The sequence below is a fragment of the Gobius niger genome, assembly GCF_951799975.1.
Source record: "Gobius niger genome assembly, chromosome: 1".
Classification (NCBI taxonomy): domain Eukaryota; kingdom Metazoa; phylum Chordata; class Actinopteri; order Gobiiformes; family Gobiidae; genus Gobius; species Gobius niger.
In genome coordinates, this window is record NC_136852.1 from 75,399,865 (window position 1) to 75,415,178 (window position 15,314).

Sequence of the window (15,314 nt, forward strand, 5' to 3'; positions counted from 1 at the left end):
ACAGGATTTGGGTAAAGTTGAACTGGAGAAAATGTCTCGGTTCAGGCGGGAGTTAAGAGGTTAAAGTCATTATTTTCTGCTTGTTTCACTGTAAAAAGCGTTTGCAGTGTTTTATAAAACAGTTGTGTGTTCCACTCAGAGCAGCTCCTTCATTCAAACCTCTCTGTTGTGTTTCCAGCGTGGGGAGATCAGTAACTTCCAGTACCTGATGCACCTGAACACTCTGGCCGGGCGCTCCTACAACGACCTCATGCAGTACCCGGTGTTCCCCTGGATCCTGGCCGACTACGACTGCCAGGTGCTCCCTGCCTTTACGATAATGATAATAATAATAATAATAATATATATGTCACATATAACACGTGTGTTTCTCAGGAGCTGGACCTGAACAATCCCAAGACCTTCCGGAACTTGTCCAAACCCATGGGGGCTCAGACGGACGACCGGCTCACGCAGTACAAGAAGAGGTACAAGGACTGGGAGGATCCCAACGGTAAGACCTCAGACAGGGACCGCCTTCCCCTGACCGTGTCCTCACTGTCCTCACTGACCTCTCTGACCTCTGACCTCTGACCTCTGTCTGCAGGTGAGACTCCCGCGTACCACTACGGCACACATTACTCCTCCGCCATGATCGTGGCCTCCTACCTGGTCCGGATGGAGCCCTTCACCCAGATCTTCCTCCGGCTGCAGGTCTGCCCCACACCCGCCCCTCGGCCTCACTTTGACCTCTGACCCCCGGGCTTTACCCAAATCCAAATGCTTCTCCACTGGAGCTCACCGCCTGTAGGCCAGTTTTAGGACACGGTTTCGTTGCATTGTCGCTGCTTTTATGTCTAGTTTTTGCCGCGGTTTATTGTGTTATTGTTGATTTTCCAGCACATTTGTTTTTTTATTTTTATTTTTTCTTTAGCACTTTAGCATAACTAGTTAAAAAGAAAAAAAAAGAACATAAAAAGCATCCATTCGGATGTATGAATATACAACAGTAAACATTAAATAAGAATCAGAGTAATCCAGGCTAAGTCACTACAAAAATACAGAGTCAAATACAAATACAACGTGTCAAATATACAACACTCATACAATCATTTCCTTTATGAGTCTCTGCTCTGTACTCAGCACAAATACTTATGTTTTAGTTTGTTTTATACTTGTATAATGAGGTGAAGATGGACATGTCTGTTCCAGACTTTAACTCCATCATATCTAACTGTCCGCTGATCGAGATGTTTTATATAACGGCAGATGAAGGTGCCGTTTTATAGCCTGCCTTGTGGAATAACAATGAACCTGATGGTTATGCATAAAATAATGTTTTATATACGAAGGCCAGTCCTCATCATACACTGATCTAAATACAAAGGTACAAGTCATTAAAGTATTTATATCAAAAATGTTCAAGTTTCATTTCAAAAACATCGGTGCACTCGGAGCATCCGGTTTGGAAAGAGCAGCTTTACGGACAAACTTCTTTTGTAGAATTAAACTTTTGTTCAGGTAAGTGGTGAAAGTATTTCCCCAAACAACATTACCATCATTTAAATAGTGATAAATAAGACTGTAGTAAAGTGTAAACAGACATTTACGATTTACTGAAGAAATCGTACATTTCTTTAGTAAGAAGAAATTTCTGAAGAATCTTTCTGATTTGGGTAAAGCCGTCCTGCAGATAAAGAGCTGGGTTCAGGCGGGGGTCAGAGGTGAACTCTCCCCGTTCTCTGACTGTCCTCCCTCCTCAGGGCGGACACTTCGACCTGGCCGACCGGATGTTCCACAGCATCAGAGAAGCCTGGCTCTCCGCCTCCAAACACAACATGGCCGACGTCAAAGAGCTCATCCCCGAGTTCTTCTACCTGCCCGAGTTCCTGCTCAACTCCAACAACTTCGACCTGGGTGAGCACGAGTGTCAGGAGACGGTGGAGGCCACGGGCAGACCTTCAGAGTCTCCTCAGGGTCTCCTCAGTCTCTCCTCAGAGTCTCCTCAGAGTCTCAGAAAATTGACAGAAAAAGAACCAAAAATGTGACAAAAAAAATGACAAAAATTGACAAAAAATGACAAAAAATGACAAAAATGTGATAAAAAAAAATGACAAAAAATGACAAAAATGTGATTAAAAAAAATGACAAAAAAATGACACAATGTTTGATTTAAAAAAATGACAAAAATGTGACCAAAAAATGACAAAAAAATGACAAAAGTTTGATTTAAAAAATGACAAAAAATGACCAAAAAATGACAAAAAATGACAAAAATGTGACAAAAAAATGACAAAAAATTGATTTAAAAAATGACCAAAAAATGACAAAAATGTGATAAAAAAAAATGACAAAAAATGACAAAATGTGACAAAAAAGACAAAAATTGGATTAAAAAAATGACAAAAAAACGACAAAAAATGACACAAAGTTTGATTAAAAAAAATTGACAAAAATGTGACACAAAAATGACAAAAAATGACAAAAGTTTGATTTAAAAAATGACAAAAAATGACAAAAAATGACAAAAAATGACAAAAAATGACAAAAAAATGACAAAAAATTGATTTAAAAAATGACCAAAAAATGACAAAAATGTGATAAAAAAATGACAAAAAATGACAAAATGTGACAAAATGTGACAAAAAAGACAAAAATTGGATTAAAAAAATGACAAAAATTTGATTAAAAGAATGACAAAAAAATGACAAAAAAATGACAAAAAAATGACAAAAAAATGACAAAAAGTCTCCTCAGTCTCTCCTCAGTCTCTCCTCAGTGTCTCCTCAGTCTCTCCTCAGTGTCTCCTCAGTCTCTCCTCAGTGTCTCCTCAGTCTCTCCTCCATGTCCTCTTGACCCCTGAAAATTTGATTAAAAAAATGACAAAAATGTGATAAAAAAAATGACAAAAAATGACAAAAGTTTGATTTAAAAAATGACAAAAAATGACAAAAAAATGATTTGAAAAATGACAAAAAAATGACAAAATGTGACAAAAAAATGACAAAAATTTGATTAAAAAATGACTAAAAATGACAAAAAAATGACAAAAAATTGATTTAAAAAATGACCAAAAAATGACAAAAATATGACAAAAATGTGATAAAAAAATGACAAAAAATGACAAAAATTTGATTAAAAAAATGGAAAAAAAATGACAAAAATTTGATTAAAAAAATGACAAAAATTTGATTAAAAGAATGACAAAAAAATGACAAAAAGTCTCCTCAGTGTCTCCTCAGTGTCTCCTCAGTGTCTCCTCAGTCTCTCCTCAGTCTCTCCTCAGTCTCTCCTCAGTGTCTCCTCAATCTCTCCTCAGTCTCTCCTCAGTGTCTCCTCAGTCTCTCCTCAGTCTCTCCTCAGTCTCTCCTCAGTGTCTCCTCAATCTCTCCTCAGTCTCTCCTCAGTCTCTCCTCAGTGTCTCCTCAATCTCTCCTCAGTCTCTCCTCAGTCTCTCCTCAGTGTCTCCTCAATCTCTCCTCAGTCTCTCCTCAGTCTCTCCTCAGTGTCTCCTCAATCTCTCCTCAGTCTCTCCTCAGTGTCTCCTCAGTCTCTCCTCAGTCAATCCTCAGTCTCTCCTCAGTCTCTCCTCAGCTTCTCCTCAGCTTCTCCTCCATGTCCTCTTGAACCCTGACTCCTGCACCTTCTCACTGGTGTCTTGTGTCCCTCACAGGGAGTAAGCAGAACGGCACCAGGCTGGGCGACGTCCTGCTGCCCCCGTGGGCCAAAGGAGACCCTCGAGAGTTCATCCGGGTCCACAGAGAGGTGGGTCTGTCTCCATCTCACCATCAGGGCTGGGGAGGGTTTAGGACGTCCCACAGAACCAGTTTGACTTGGATGTGGAAGAACTAATGCTGTAGAAACTAGCTCTCCTCAAACATCACCACAGGACTGATTTAAGGTGGATCAGGCGTGGCCTCCAGAAGCTCCTCTGCTCTTCAGGACTGTCACGTGTCTGGTGTGCGTTAGATGCTCTCGCCTGAGTTTAGAAAAACCCAGCAGGATCATCTTCCCTTCACAGAGATGATGAAAAAACCTCATCCGTCTGCAGCAGAAGGAGCCTCACAGACCTCTGGGTGTCCTGTAGTGAGTGAGGCTGGGTGACCTTAAAGGAACAGGCCGGACTGAGACATGTTCTCACCTTAGACGAGTTCATGTGTACCGGTCTGGTCTTCACGCGTGTCCTCAGTCACGTTAGCACAGACGGCGTTAGCATTTAGCCTCTATAGCTCCAAACCAGGTCAAGATAGAAGCTACCAAGCTCTTCCAGGTTTTCCCTATTTAAATATGGTTACGTGAAGTGTTAACGATAAAGTATAATTACACTAAATTAAACATGTGGATTTTCTAAGCGGATAAAAGGGGGGACTATATTGTAAGGCGTAATAATTCCAGGAGTAGATCGAAGTAAACCGTCTGTGTTTACGTGACTGAGGACACGCGTGAAGACCAGACATGAACACATGAACTCGTCTAAGGTAAGAACAGATCTCAGGCTGGAAACACTGGCCTGTTCCTTTAAAGCAGGGGAGGCAAGTGTTCTTGGCAGAGGCCGATCCTCTTTATTGTAAACAGACCGAGGGCCGAAGCCGCTGATTATTAGGCCAAAGTAAAGCACAACACTGGAAAAATGACTTAAAATTAAAGTTCTTCTATGTTGAATTTGAATCGGTTTGAACTAATCCAAGATACAAATGCTTTAGCGCCAACGGAACAAGAATAAAAAAGAGAATAACTACATAATACATGACCTAACTGGGTGCATTGACAGTATTTCTACCTTTTTTTCCTCCCATTTAACTCTAATAATGTTAAAAGTACTCTCTGATTAGTGTAAAAATAATCTTGAGAGAAGAAGAAGAAGAAGAAGATCTTTATTTATATAGCGCCTTTCACAGACATATAGTCACAAAGCGCTTTACATGAGATACATGAGATACATTTACTCCATTCTCGGTGGTGTAAACTACGTTTGTAGCTTCAGCTCCAGGCGCTTTCGCAACTACACACGTCTGCGCCAACGGACCCTCTGACACCACCACACATTCACTCACTCACATCATTCATCCTGGCCTATTGTGCATGTTTTTAGTGGTAGGGGAAACCGGAGTACCCGGAGGAAACCTACGCAGACACGGGGAGAACATGCAAACTCCACACAGAAAGGCCCCGTGCAGGTGGGAATCGAACCCGGACCTTCTAGCTGTGAAGCGAGAGCACTAACTGCTGCGCTAGCCAGAGGTTCTGTGCTGAAGGCCCGGATTTGGCCCCCGGGCCTGATGTTGCCTACCCCTGCTTTAAACCACATCAGTCTGGTATCAAAAAAAGAAAGAAAATCTTTTATCTTTAGATCCAAGTTTTGATGCTGTTCGTCCAAATGTATTCTCCACTAAATTTTTTAACTAACATTTTCCCCCGTTCTCCCGGTCGCTGTTGTGCATGTTTTGTGCTCCAGGCGCTGGAGTGCGACTACGTGTCCAGCCACCTGCACGAGTGGATCGACCTGATCTTCGGGTACAAGCAGCAGGGCCCCCCCGCCGTGGAGTCGGTCAACGTCTTCCACCACCTGTTCTACGAGGGCCAGGTGGACATCTACAACATCAACGACCCCCTGAAGGAGACCGCCACCATCGGCTTCATCAACAACTTCGGACAGATCCCCAAACAGGTGAGGACCGAGCGACGAGCCACACCCCCCCCCCCCCACACACACAGCAGAATAACAGAGTCTGGTTTGGTTTCAGCTTTTCAAGAAGCCGCACCCGCCCAAACGCGTCCGCAGCAAAACCAACGGAGACGTGGGCGGAGTTCCTCCCAACGCCAACAGCGACAAGATCTTCTTCCATCACCTGGACAACCTGCGGCCGTCCCTGGCCCCGGTCAAAGGTACGGCGGGGTTAAAGCCGCGCCTGCAGGTTCACACGGAGGTTAAAGAAGACAAAACTCTCCTCGTACGAAGCTTATTATTAAAAAATGACAAAAAATGTGACGAAAAAATGACAAAAAAAGACACAAAAAAACGACAAAAACTTTGACAAAAATATGACAGAAATTTACGAAAAAATGACAAAAAATGTAACGAAAAAATGTGACAAAAAAGTGACGAAAAAATGACAAAAATGTGACGAAAAAATGACAAAAAAGTGACGAAAAATGACCTAAAAATTACAAAAAAAAAGACAAAAATGTGACAAAAAAGTGACAAAAAAATGACAAAAAAGTGACGAAAATGTGACAAAAAAATGACAAAAATTTGACAAAAAAGTGACAAAAAATGACGAAAAAATGACAAAAAATGTGACGAAAAAATTACAAAAAAATGACGAAAAATGACCTAAAAATTACAAAAAAATGACAAAAATGTGACAAAAAAGTGACGAAAAATGTGACAAAAAAATGACAAAAAATTGACAAAAATTTGACAAAAAATGACCAAAAAAGTGACGAAAAAATGACCAAAAAATGACCAAAAAAATGACCAAAAATGTGACAAAGTGAGTTGGAAAAAAAAAAGGATGGAAAAAAATCTGACGTGAGGAAAAAGATCCATATACTGTAGATGAGCTTTCAAACGAGGCGTTACACTGGCCTACAGGATTTGGGTAAAGCTGAACTGGAGAAAATTCACTCTCCTCGTACGAAGCTTATTATTAGCTGGTTGCACAGTGTGGCTACGCTAGTTCCTCTGAGCTGAAGCTGTGGGCGCTAGTACTTCCTGTCCGTATTAAATTCCATTAAAATTAGCTTAGACTCGTTCGAATCATCGTGTTTCCTAAAGACTCTGTGGTGGACAGTGACTTCCTGCAGGTTAACGAGTTGCTGTACAGTGTAAATATTTCCGTAGAGGAGACGTCTATGTTTATAAGGATCAGTGAGTTTGTCTTGAAGCTAAAGGCTAACATTCATTTCATGCATTATACAATTGGAAATAGTGCTTTTATTAACTTTTTTTTTTATAGCATGTTAGCCTTTAGCTTCAAGACAAACTATCAATCCTTTATGATCACAGGCGTCTCCGATCTGAACTCCTACATCAAGATTTGAACACACAGTAAATGATCATCTACTGGGAACTCTCTGCCCACAACGCAATCTTTAGAAAATAGGATTATTATTCCAGGAAAAGAACACAGACAGGAAGTACTGGCGCTCACAAGTCCAGGTCAGAGGAACTAGCGTAGCCACACCGTGCAACAAGCCAATTGTCTTTTCCTTCACAAATATGGACAGATTTGACCTCCTCGTGTCCTGAAGGCTCCGCGGCGACGCTTTAGTCCAAATATGGTCATTTCCTCCCGTCAGACGAAACCAGAACGAAAGAGACGTGTGACTTTAAGGCTGGTTTTGTCTAAATGAGGTTTTTGCTCCACTTTAGCTCCGACAGAATCCTGCACAGACTTGGACTTAGCAAGATTTTACATGGATTTTTAATGTCTTATTCCCAGCCTGAAGAAAACAAGGCAACATTTCAGTTTTTACAGATGTTTTCACTTATCATTAAGTTATTAAAAAACTAAACATCTGTCTTTCTAATATGTCACAAAATAAAACCAAACAAGAAATCTGGGTCAACCATTATTTAGATTTTGGGAATTCTGTCCATTTTTATGTCTTATTTTTATATGAAAGAATAATAAAAGATCCGCACAGCTTATTTAATGCTCACCGAGTAGTGACGTTTTTCGGGCCTTAGTCCTTCAGACTGTAAAACAAGCTCTAACACCCCGTATATATGTACACAACTTAATTACAGGGGTCATGTGTCATTGTCACATGACACATGGATTCACATGGAGACATTACATAAAATGTTGCCACGTACAGGAATCAAAGCTATACAGGTTCCTGTGCAGGACAGTGGAGACAGATGAGTGTAGGCTTATGTTTACAAGGCAAGTGACAACCACAGGATAAGAACATTTGTATATGTATATACACACATATATACACAAATGTGCAAAATTTAAAACTGAAAACTTGTAATACATTTTTATCAGTGATGTTCAGCAAAAGTTTCAAATTTAAATCTCTACATTTGATTTCTTTCCCAATTCACCTGCAGCACCTTAGAGAAATCAGGAACAGGTTAATCTTCTATACTCACTACTGCCCCCTCAGGTCACACTCAGACCCAAAGTAACACCTTCTGAAGGACAGGATTTAGAGGCAGTTGTGGTGAACAGGTCTGAGCTCGTTCTACACATGAGGACATGGAGGAACATGTAGGGGGGGCGATACTTCTACCCTCCTGCAGCCCTGTAGTTCATCCTAACCTGTGTCTGACCTCTGACCTCTGTGTCTGACCTCTGACCTCTGTGTGCAGAGCTGAAGGAGCCCGTGGGGCAGATCGTCTGCACTGACAAAGGTATTTTAGCCGTGGAGCAGAACAAGGTCCTGGTTCCTCCGACCTGGAGCAGGACGTTCGCCTGGGGCTACGCTGACCTGAGCTGCCGACTCACCAACTACGAGTCTGACAAGGTGAGTTAATACCTTTAGAGACAGTGACGTGTCTCTGTGTGAGGGACTCCTGGTCCTCAGGTGTGTGTGAGGGACGCCTGGTCCTCAGTGTGTGTGAGGGACGTGAGGGACACCTGGTCCTCAGTGTGGAGGTGAGACTAACTGCTGTGTGCTCTGCAGGCCCTGGTGGTCTACGAGAGCCTCTCCGAGTGGGGCCAGGTCCTGTGTGCCATCTGTCCCAACCCCAAACTGGTGCTGACGGGCGGCACGAGCACCGCCATCTGTGTGTGGGAGCTGGGCACGTCCAAGGAGCGCGCCAAGTCCCTGAGCCTCAAACAGGTCAGTGTCTGAGCCTCAAACAGGTCAGAACGAGGTCCCTGAGCCTCCATGTTCCTCCAGAAGGCTCTGCTGGTTCCTCTTGTTCCTCTTGTCAGCTCCTGTGTTCTCCTGCTGCAGGCGTTGCTGGGCCACACGGACGCCGTCACCTGCCTCACCGCCTCCTCGTCCTACCACATCGTGGTGAGCGGCTCCCGGGATCGGACCTGCATCATCTGGGACCTGAACAAGCTGTCGTTCGTCACCCAGCTGAGGGGCCACCGCGCCCCCGTGTCCGCCCTGTGCATCAACGAGCTCACGGTGAGGACCACCCAGTACCACCCGGTACCACAGAGTCCCAGACAGAGTCATACACAAACCAATCTAATGCTACAAAACATAACAAGAAAACAAGTCAAACCAATCTAATGCTACAAAACATAACAAGAAAACAGGTCAAACCAATCTAATGCTACATAACATTACAAGAAAACAGGTCAAACCAATCTAATGCTACGTAACATTACAAGAAAACAGGTCAAACCAATCTAATGCTACAAAACATTACAAGAAAACAGTTCAAACCAATCTAATGCGACATAACATTACAAGAAAAATGGTCAAACAAAGCTAATGCTACAAAACATTACAAGAAAACAGGTCAAACCAATCTAATGCTACAAAACATTACAAGAAAACAGGTCAAACCAATCTAATGCTACGTAACATTACAGGAAAACAAGTCAAACCAATCTAATGCTACAAAACATTACAAGAAAACAGGTCAAACCAATCTAATGCTACGTAACATTACAAGAAAACAAGTCAAACAATCTAATGCGACATAACATTACAAGAAAACAGTTCAAACCAATCTAATGCTAAAAACATTACAAGAAAACAGATCAAACCAATCTAATGCTACAAAACATTACAAGAAAACAGGTCAAACCAATCTAATGCTACATAACATTACAAGAAAACAGTTTAAACCAATCTAATGCTACATAACATTACAAGAAAACAAGTCAAACAATCTAATGCGACATAACATTACAAGAAAACAGATCAAACCAATCTAATGCTACAAAACATTACAAGAAAACAGGTCAAACCAATCTAATGCTACATAACATTACAAGAAAACAGTTTAAACCAATCTAATGCTACATAACATTACAAGAAAACAGGTCAAACCAATCTAATGCTACATAACATTACAAGAAAACAGTTCAAACCAAGCTAATGCTACAAAACATTACAAGAAAACAGGTCAAACCAATCTAATGCTACAAAACATTACAAGAAAACAAGTCAAATCAAGCTAATGCTACATAACATTACAGGAAAACAGGTCAAACCAATCTAATGCTACAAAACATTACAAGAAAACAGGTCAAACCAATCTAATGCTACATAACATTACAAGAAACAGGTCAAACCAATCTAATGCTACGGAACATTACAAGAAAACAGGTCAAACCAATCTAATGCTACATAATATTACAAGAAAACAGGTCAAACCAATCTAATGCTACAAAACATTACAAGAAAACAGGTCAAACCAATCTAATGCTACATAATATTACAAGAAAACAGGTCAAACCAATCTAATGCTACGTAACATTACAAGAAAACAGGTCAAACCAATCTAATGCTACGTAACATTACAAGAAAACAGGTCAAACCAATCTAATGCTACATAACATTACAAGAAAACAGGTCAAACCAATCTAATGCTACATAATATTACAAGAAAACAGGTTAAACCAATCTAATGCTACATAACATTACAAGAAAACAGGTCAAACCAATCTAATGCTACATAATATTACAAGAAAACAGGTCAAACCAATCTAATGCTACAAAACATTACAAGAAAACAAGTCAAATCAAGCTAATGCTACATAACATTACAGGAAAACAGGTCAAACCAATCTAATGCTACAAAACATTACAAGAAAACAGGTCAAACCAATCTAATGCTACATAACATTACAAGAAACAGGTCAAACCAATCTAATGCTACGGAACATTACAAGAAAACAGGTCAAACCAATCTAATGCTACATAATATTACAAGAAAACAGGTCAAACCAATCTAATGCTACAAAACATTACAAGAAAACAGGTCAAACCAATCTAATGCTACATAATATTACAAGAAAACAGGTCAAACCAATCTAATGCTACGTAACATTACAAGAAAACAGGTCAAACCAATCTAATGCTACGTAACATTACAAGAAAACAGGTCAAACCAATCTAATGCTACATAACATTACAAGAAAACAGGTCAAACCAATCTAATGCTACATAATATTACAAGAAAACAGGTTAAACCAATCTAATGCTACATAACATTACAAGAAAACAGGTCAAACCAATCTAATGCTACATAATATTACAAGAAAACAGGTCAAACCAATCTAATGCTACAAAACATTACAAGAAAACAGGTCAAACCAATCTAATGCTACGTAACATTACAAGAAAACAGGTCAAATCAATCTATTGCTATAAAACATTACAGGAAAAGAGGTCAAACCAATCTAATGCTACGGAACATTACAAGAAAACAGGTCAAACCAATCTAATGCTACGGAACATTACAAGAAAACAGGTCAAACCAATCTAATGCTACAAAACATTACAAGAAAACAGGTCAAACCAATCTAATGCTACATAACATTACAAGAAAACAGGTCAAACCAATCTAATGCTACATAACATTACAAGAAAACAGGTCAAACCAATCTAATGCTACATAACATTACAAGGAAACAGGTCAAACCAATCTAATGCTACATAACATCACAAGAAAACAGGTCAAACCAATTGTAATGCTACATAACATTACAAGAAAACAGGTCAAACCAATCTAATGCTACATAACATTACAAGAAAACAGGTCAAACCAATTGTAATGCTACATAACATTACAAGAAAACAGGTCAAACCAATCTAATGCTACATAACATTACAAGAAAACAGGTCAAACCAAGCTAATGCTACATAACATTACAAGGAAACCGGTCAAACCAATCTAATGCTACATAACATTACAAGAAAACAGGTCAAACCAAGCTAATGCTACATAACATTACAAGGAAACAGGTCAAACCAATCTAATGCTACATAACATCACAAGAAAACAGGTCAAACCAATTGTAATGCTACATAACATTACAAGAAAACAGGTCAAACCAATCTAATGCTACAAAACATTACAAGAAAACAGGTTAAACCAATCTAATGCTACAAAACATTACAAGAAAACAGCTCAAACCAATCTAATGCTACAAAACATTACAAGAAAACAGGTGAAACCAAGCTAATGCTACAAAACATTACAAGAAAACAGGTCAAACCAAGCTAATGCTACATAACATTACAAGAAAACAGGTCAAACCAATCTAATGCTACGTAACATTACAAGAAAACAGGTCAAACCAATCTAATGCTACATAACATTACAAGAAAACAGGTCAAACCAATCTAATGCTACAAAACATTACAAGAAAACAGGTCAAACCAATCTAATGCTACATAATATTACAAAAAACAGTTCAAACCAATCTAATGCTACAAAACATTACAAGAAAACAGGTCAAACCAATCTAATGCTACATAACATTACAAGAAAACAGGTCAAACCAATCTAATGCTACGGAACATTACAAGAAAACAGGTCAAACCAATCTAATGCTACATAACATTACAAGAAAACAAGTCAAAATAACATTACAAGAAAACAGGTTAAACCAATCTAATGCTACAAAACATTACAAGAAAACAGGTTAAACCAATCTAATGCTACATAACATTACAAGAAAACAGGTTAAACCAATCTAATGCTACATAACATTACAAGAAAACAGGTTAAACCAATCTAATGCTACGTAACATTACAAGAAAACAGGTCAAACCAATCTAATGCTACGTAACATTACAAGAAAACAGGTCAAACCGATCTAATGCTACAAAACATAAGAAAACAGATCAAACCAATCTAATGCTACGGAACATTACAAGAAAACAGGTCAAATCAATCTAATGCTACATAACATTACAAGAAAACAGGTCAAACCAATCTAATGCTACATAACATTACAAGAAAACAGGTCAAACCAATCTAATGCTACAAAACATTACAAGAAAACAGGTCAAACCAATCTAATGCTACATAATATTACAAGAAAACAGGTCAAACCAATCTAATGCTACGTAACATTACAAGAAAACAGTTCAAATCAAGCTAATGCTACATAACATTACAAGAAAACAGGTCAAATCAATCTAATGCTACATAACATTACAAGAAAACAGGTCAAACCAATCTAATGCTACAAAACATTACAAGAAAACAGGTCAAACCAATCTAATGCTACAAAACATTACAAGAAAACAGGTCAAACCAATCTAATGCTACATAATATTACAAGAAAACAGGTCAAACCAATCCATAAAACATAGATCTGTGGTCGGACACATTATAACTGTGACCCAATGGAAGCTTGTATTGTTTAAATAAGAGGGGTCCAAGGATTGACCCCTGGGGGACTCCACAGTTTTGGCTGATAGGACTTGCATGTGCCCTGTCTGACGTGTCTCCCTCTTGTGGCAGGGGGACATCGTGTCGTGTGCGGGCACTTACATCCACATGTGGAGCATCAACGGCAGCCCCATCGCCAGCGCCAACACCTTCACCGGCCGCAGCCAGCAGATCCTGTGCTGCTGCGTGTCCGACATGTACGAGTGGGACACCCAGAACGTCATCCTCACCGGGCACTCCGACGGCGTGGTCAGGGTAGGTGCTCCCGCTCTCTGAGGGGGGGGTCAGGGTGGGTCCTCTCTCTCTGAGGGGAGGGTCAGGGTAGGTCCTCTCTCTCTGAGGGGAGGGTCAGGGTAGGTCCTCTCTCTCTCTCTGAGGGCGTGGTCAGGGTAGGTCCTCTCTCTCTCTCTGAGGGGGGGGTCAGGGTGGGTCCTCTCTCTCTCTCTGAGGGGGGGGTCAGGGTGGGTCCTCTCTCTCTCTCTGAGGGGGGGGTCAGGGTGGGTCCTCTCTCTCTGAGGGGAGGGTCAGGGTGGGTCCTCTCTCTCTGAGGGGGGGGTCAGGGTCGGTCCTCTCTCTCTCTCTGAGGGGAGGGTCAGGGTGGGTCCTCTCTCTCTCTCTGAGGGGGGGGTCAGGGTCGGTCCTCTCTCTCTCTCTGAGGGCGTGGTCAGGGTAGGTCCTCTCTCTCCGACGGCGTGGTTAGAGTGGGTCCTCTCTCTCTCTCTCTCTGAGGGCGGGGTCAGGGTAGGTCCTCTCTCTCTCTCTCTCTCTGAGGGCGGGGTCAGGGTCGGTCCTCTCTCTCTCGCTCTCTCTCTGAGGGCGTGGTCAGGGTGGGTCCTCTCTCTCTCTCTCTCTCTCTCTCTGAGGGGGGGGTCAGGGTAGGTCCTCTCTCTCTCTCTCTCTCTGAGGGCGTGGTCAGGGTGGGTCCTCTCTCTCTCTCTCTCTCTCTCTCTCTCTCTCTGAGGGCGTGGTCAGGGTAGGTCCCCTCTCTCTCTCTCTCTCTCTGAGGGCGTGGTCAGGGTGGGTCCTCTCTCTCTCTCTCTCTCTCTGAGGGCGTGGTCAGGGTAGGTCCTCTCTCTCTCTCTCTCTCTGAGGGCGTGGTCAGGGTGGGTCCTCTCTCTCTCTCTCTCTCTCTGAGGGGGGGTCAGGGTAGGTCCTCTCTCTCTCTCTCTCTCTGAGGGCGTGGTCAGGGTAGGTCCCCTCTCTCTCTCTCTCTCTCTGAGGGCGTGGTCAGGGTGGGTCCTCTCTCTCTCTCTCTCTCTCTCTCTCTCTGAGGGCGTGGTCAGGGTCGGTCCTCTCTCTCTCTCTGTGGGCGTGGTCAGGGTAGGTCCTCTCTCTCTCTCTGTGGGCGTGGTCAGGTTAGGTCCTCTCTCTCTCTCTGTGGGCGTGGTCAGGGTCGGTCCTCTCTCTCTCTCTCTCTCTCTGAGGGTGTGGTCAGGGTCGGTCCTCTCTCTCTCTCTCTCTCTCTGAGGGCGTGGTCAGGGTAGGTCCTCTCTCTCTCTCTCTCTCTCTGAGGGCGTGGTCAGGGTAGGTCCTCTCTCTCTCTCTCTCTCTCTCTGAGGGCGTGGTCAGGGTAGGTCCTCTCTCTCTCTCTCTGAGGGCGTGGTCAGGGTAGGTCCTCTCTCTCTCTCTCTCTGAGGGCGTGGTCAGGGTAGGTCCTCTCTCTCTCTCTCTCTCTGAGGGCGTGGTCAGGGTAGGTCCTCTCTCTCTCTCTCTCTCTGAGGGCGTGGTCAGGGTAGGTCCTCTCTCTCTCTCGCTCTCTCTCTGAGGGGGGGGTCAGGGTCGGTCCTCTCTCTCTCTCTCTCTCTCTGAGGGCGTGGTCAGGGTAGGTCCTCTCTCTCTCTCTCTCTGAGGGCGTGGTCAGGGTAGGTCCTCTCTCTCTCTCTCTCTGAGGGCGTGGTCAGGGTAGGTCCTCTCTCTCTCTCTCTCTCTCTCTCTCTCTCTCTCTCTCTCTCTCTGAGGGGGGGGTCAGGGTCGGTCCTCTCTCTCTCTCTGAGGGCGTGGTCAGGGT

General features: G+C 42.3%; 1 protein-coding gene across 1 annotated transcript in view; it reads left to right on the forward strand.

Moving 5' to 3' along the window:
* The window catches only part of wdfy3 (WD repeat and FYVE domain containing 3), a 146,044-nt gene that overhangs the window by 107,260 nt on the left and 23,470 nt on the right, over positions 1–15,314 (forward strand). The window contains 11 exon segments of the mRNA XM_079563969.1: positions 179–298; positions 376–493; positions 587–693; positions 1,743–1,896; positions 3,653–3,744; positions 5,435–5,647; positions 5,724–5,865; positions 8,303–8,457; positions 8,617–8,775; positions 8,893–9,072; positions 13,379–13,561. Coding sequence (XP_079420095.1) covers positions 179–298; positions 376–493; positions 587–693; positions 1,743–1,896; positions 3,653–3,744; positions 5,435–5,647; positions 5,724–5,865; positions 8,303–8,457; positions 8,617–8,775; positions 8,893–9,072; positions 13,379–13,561 — 1,623 coding nt within the window.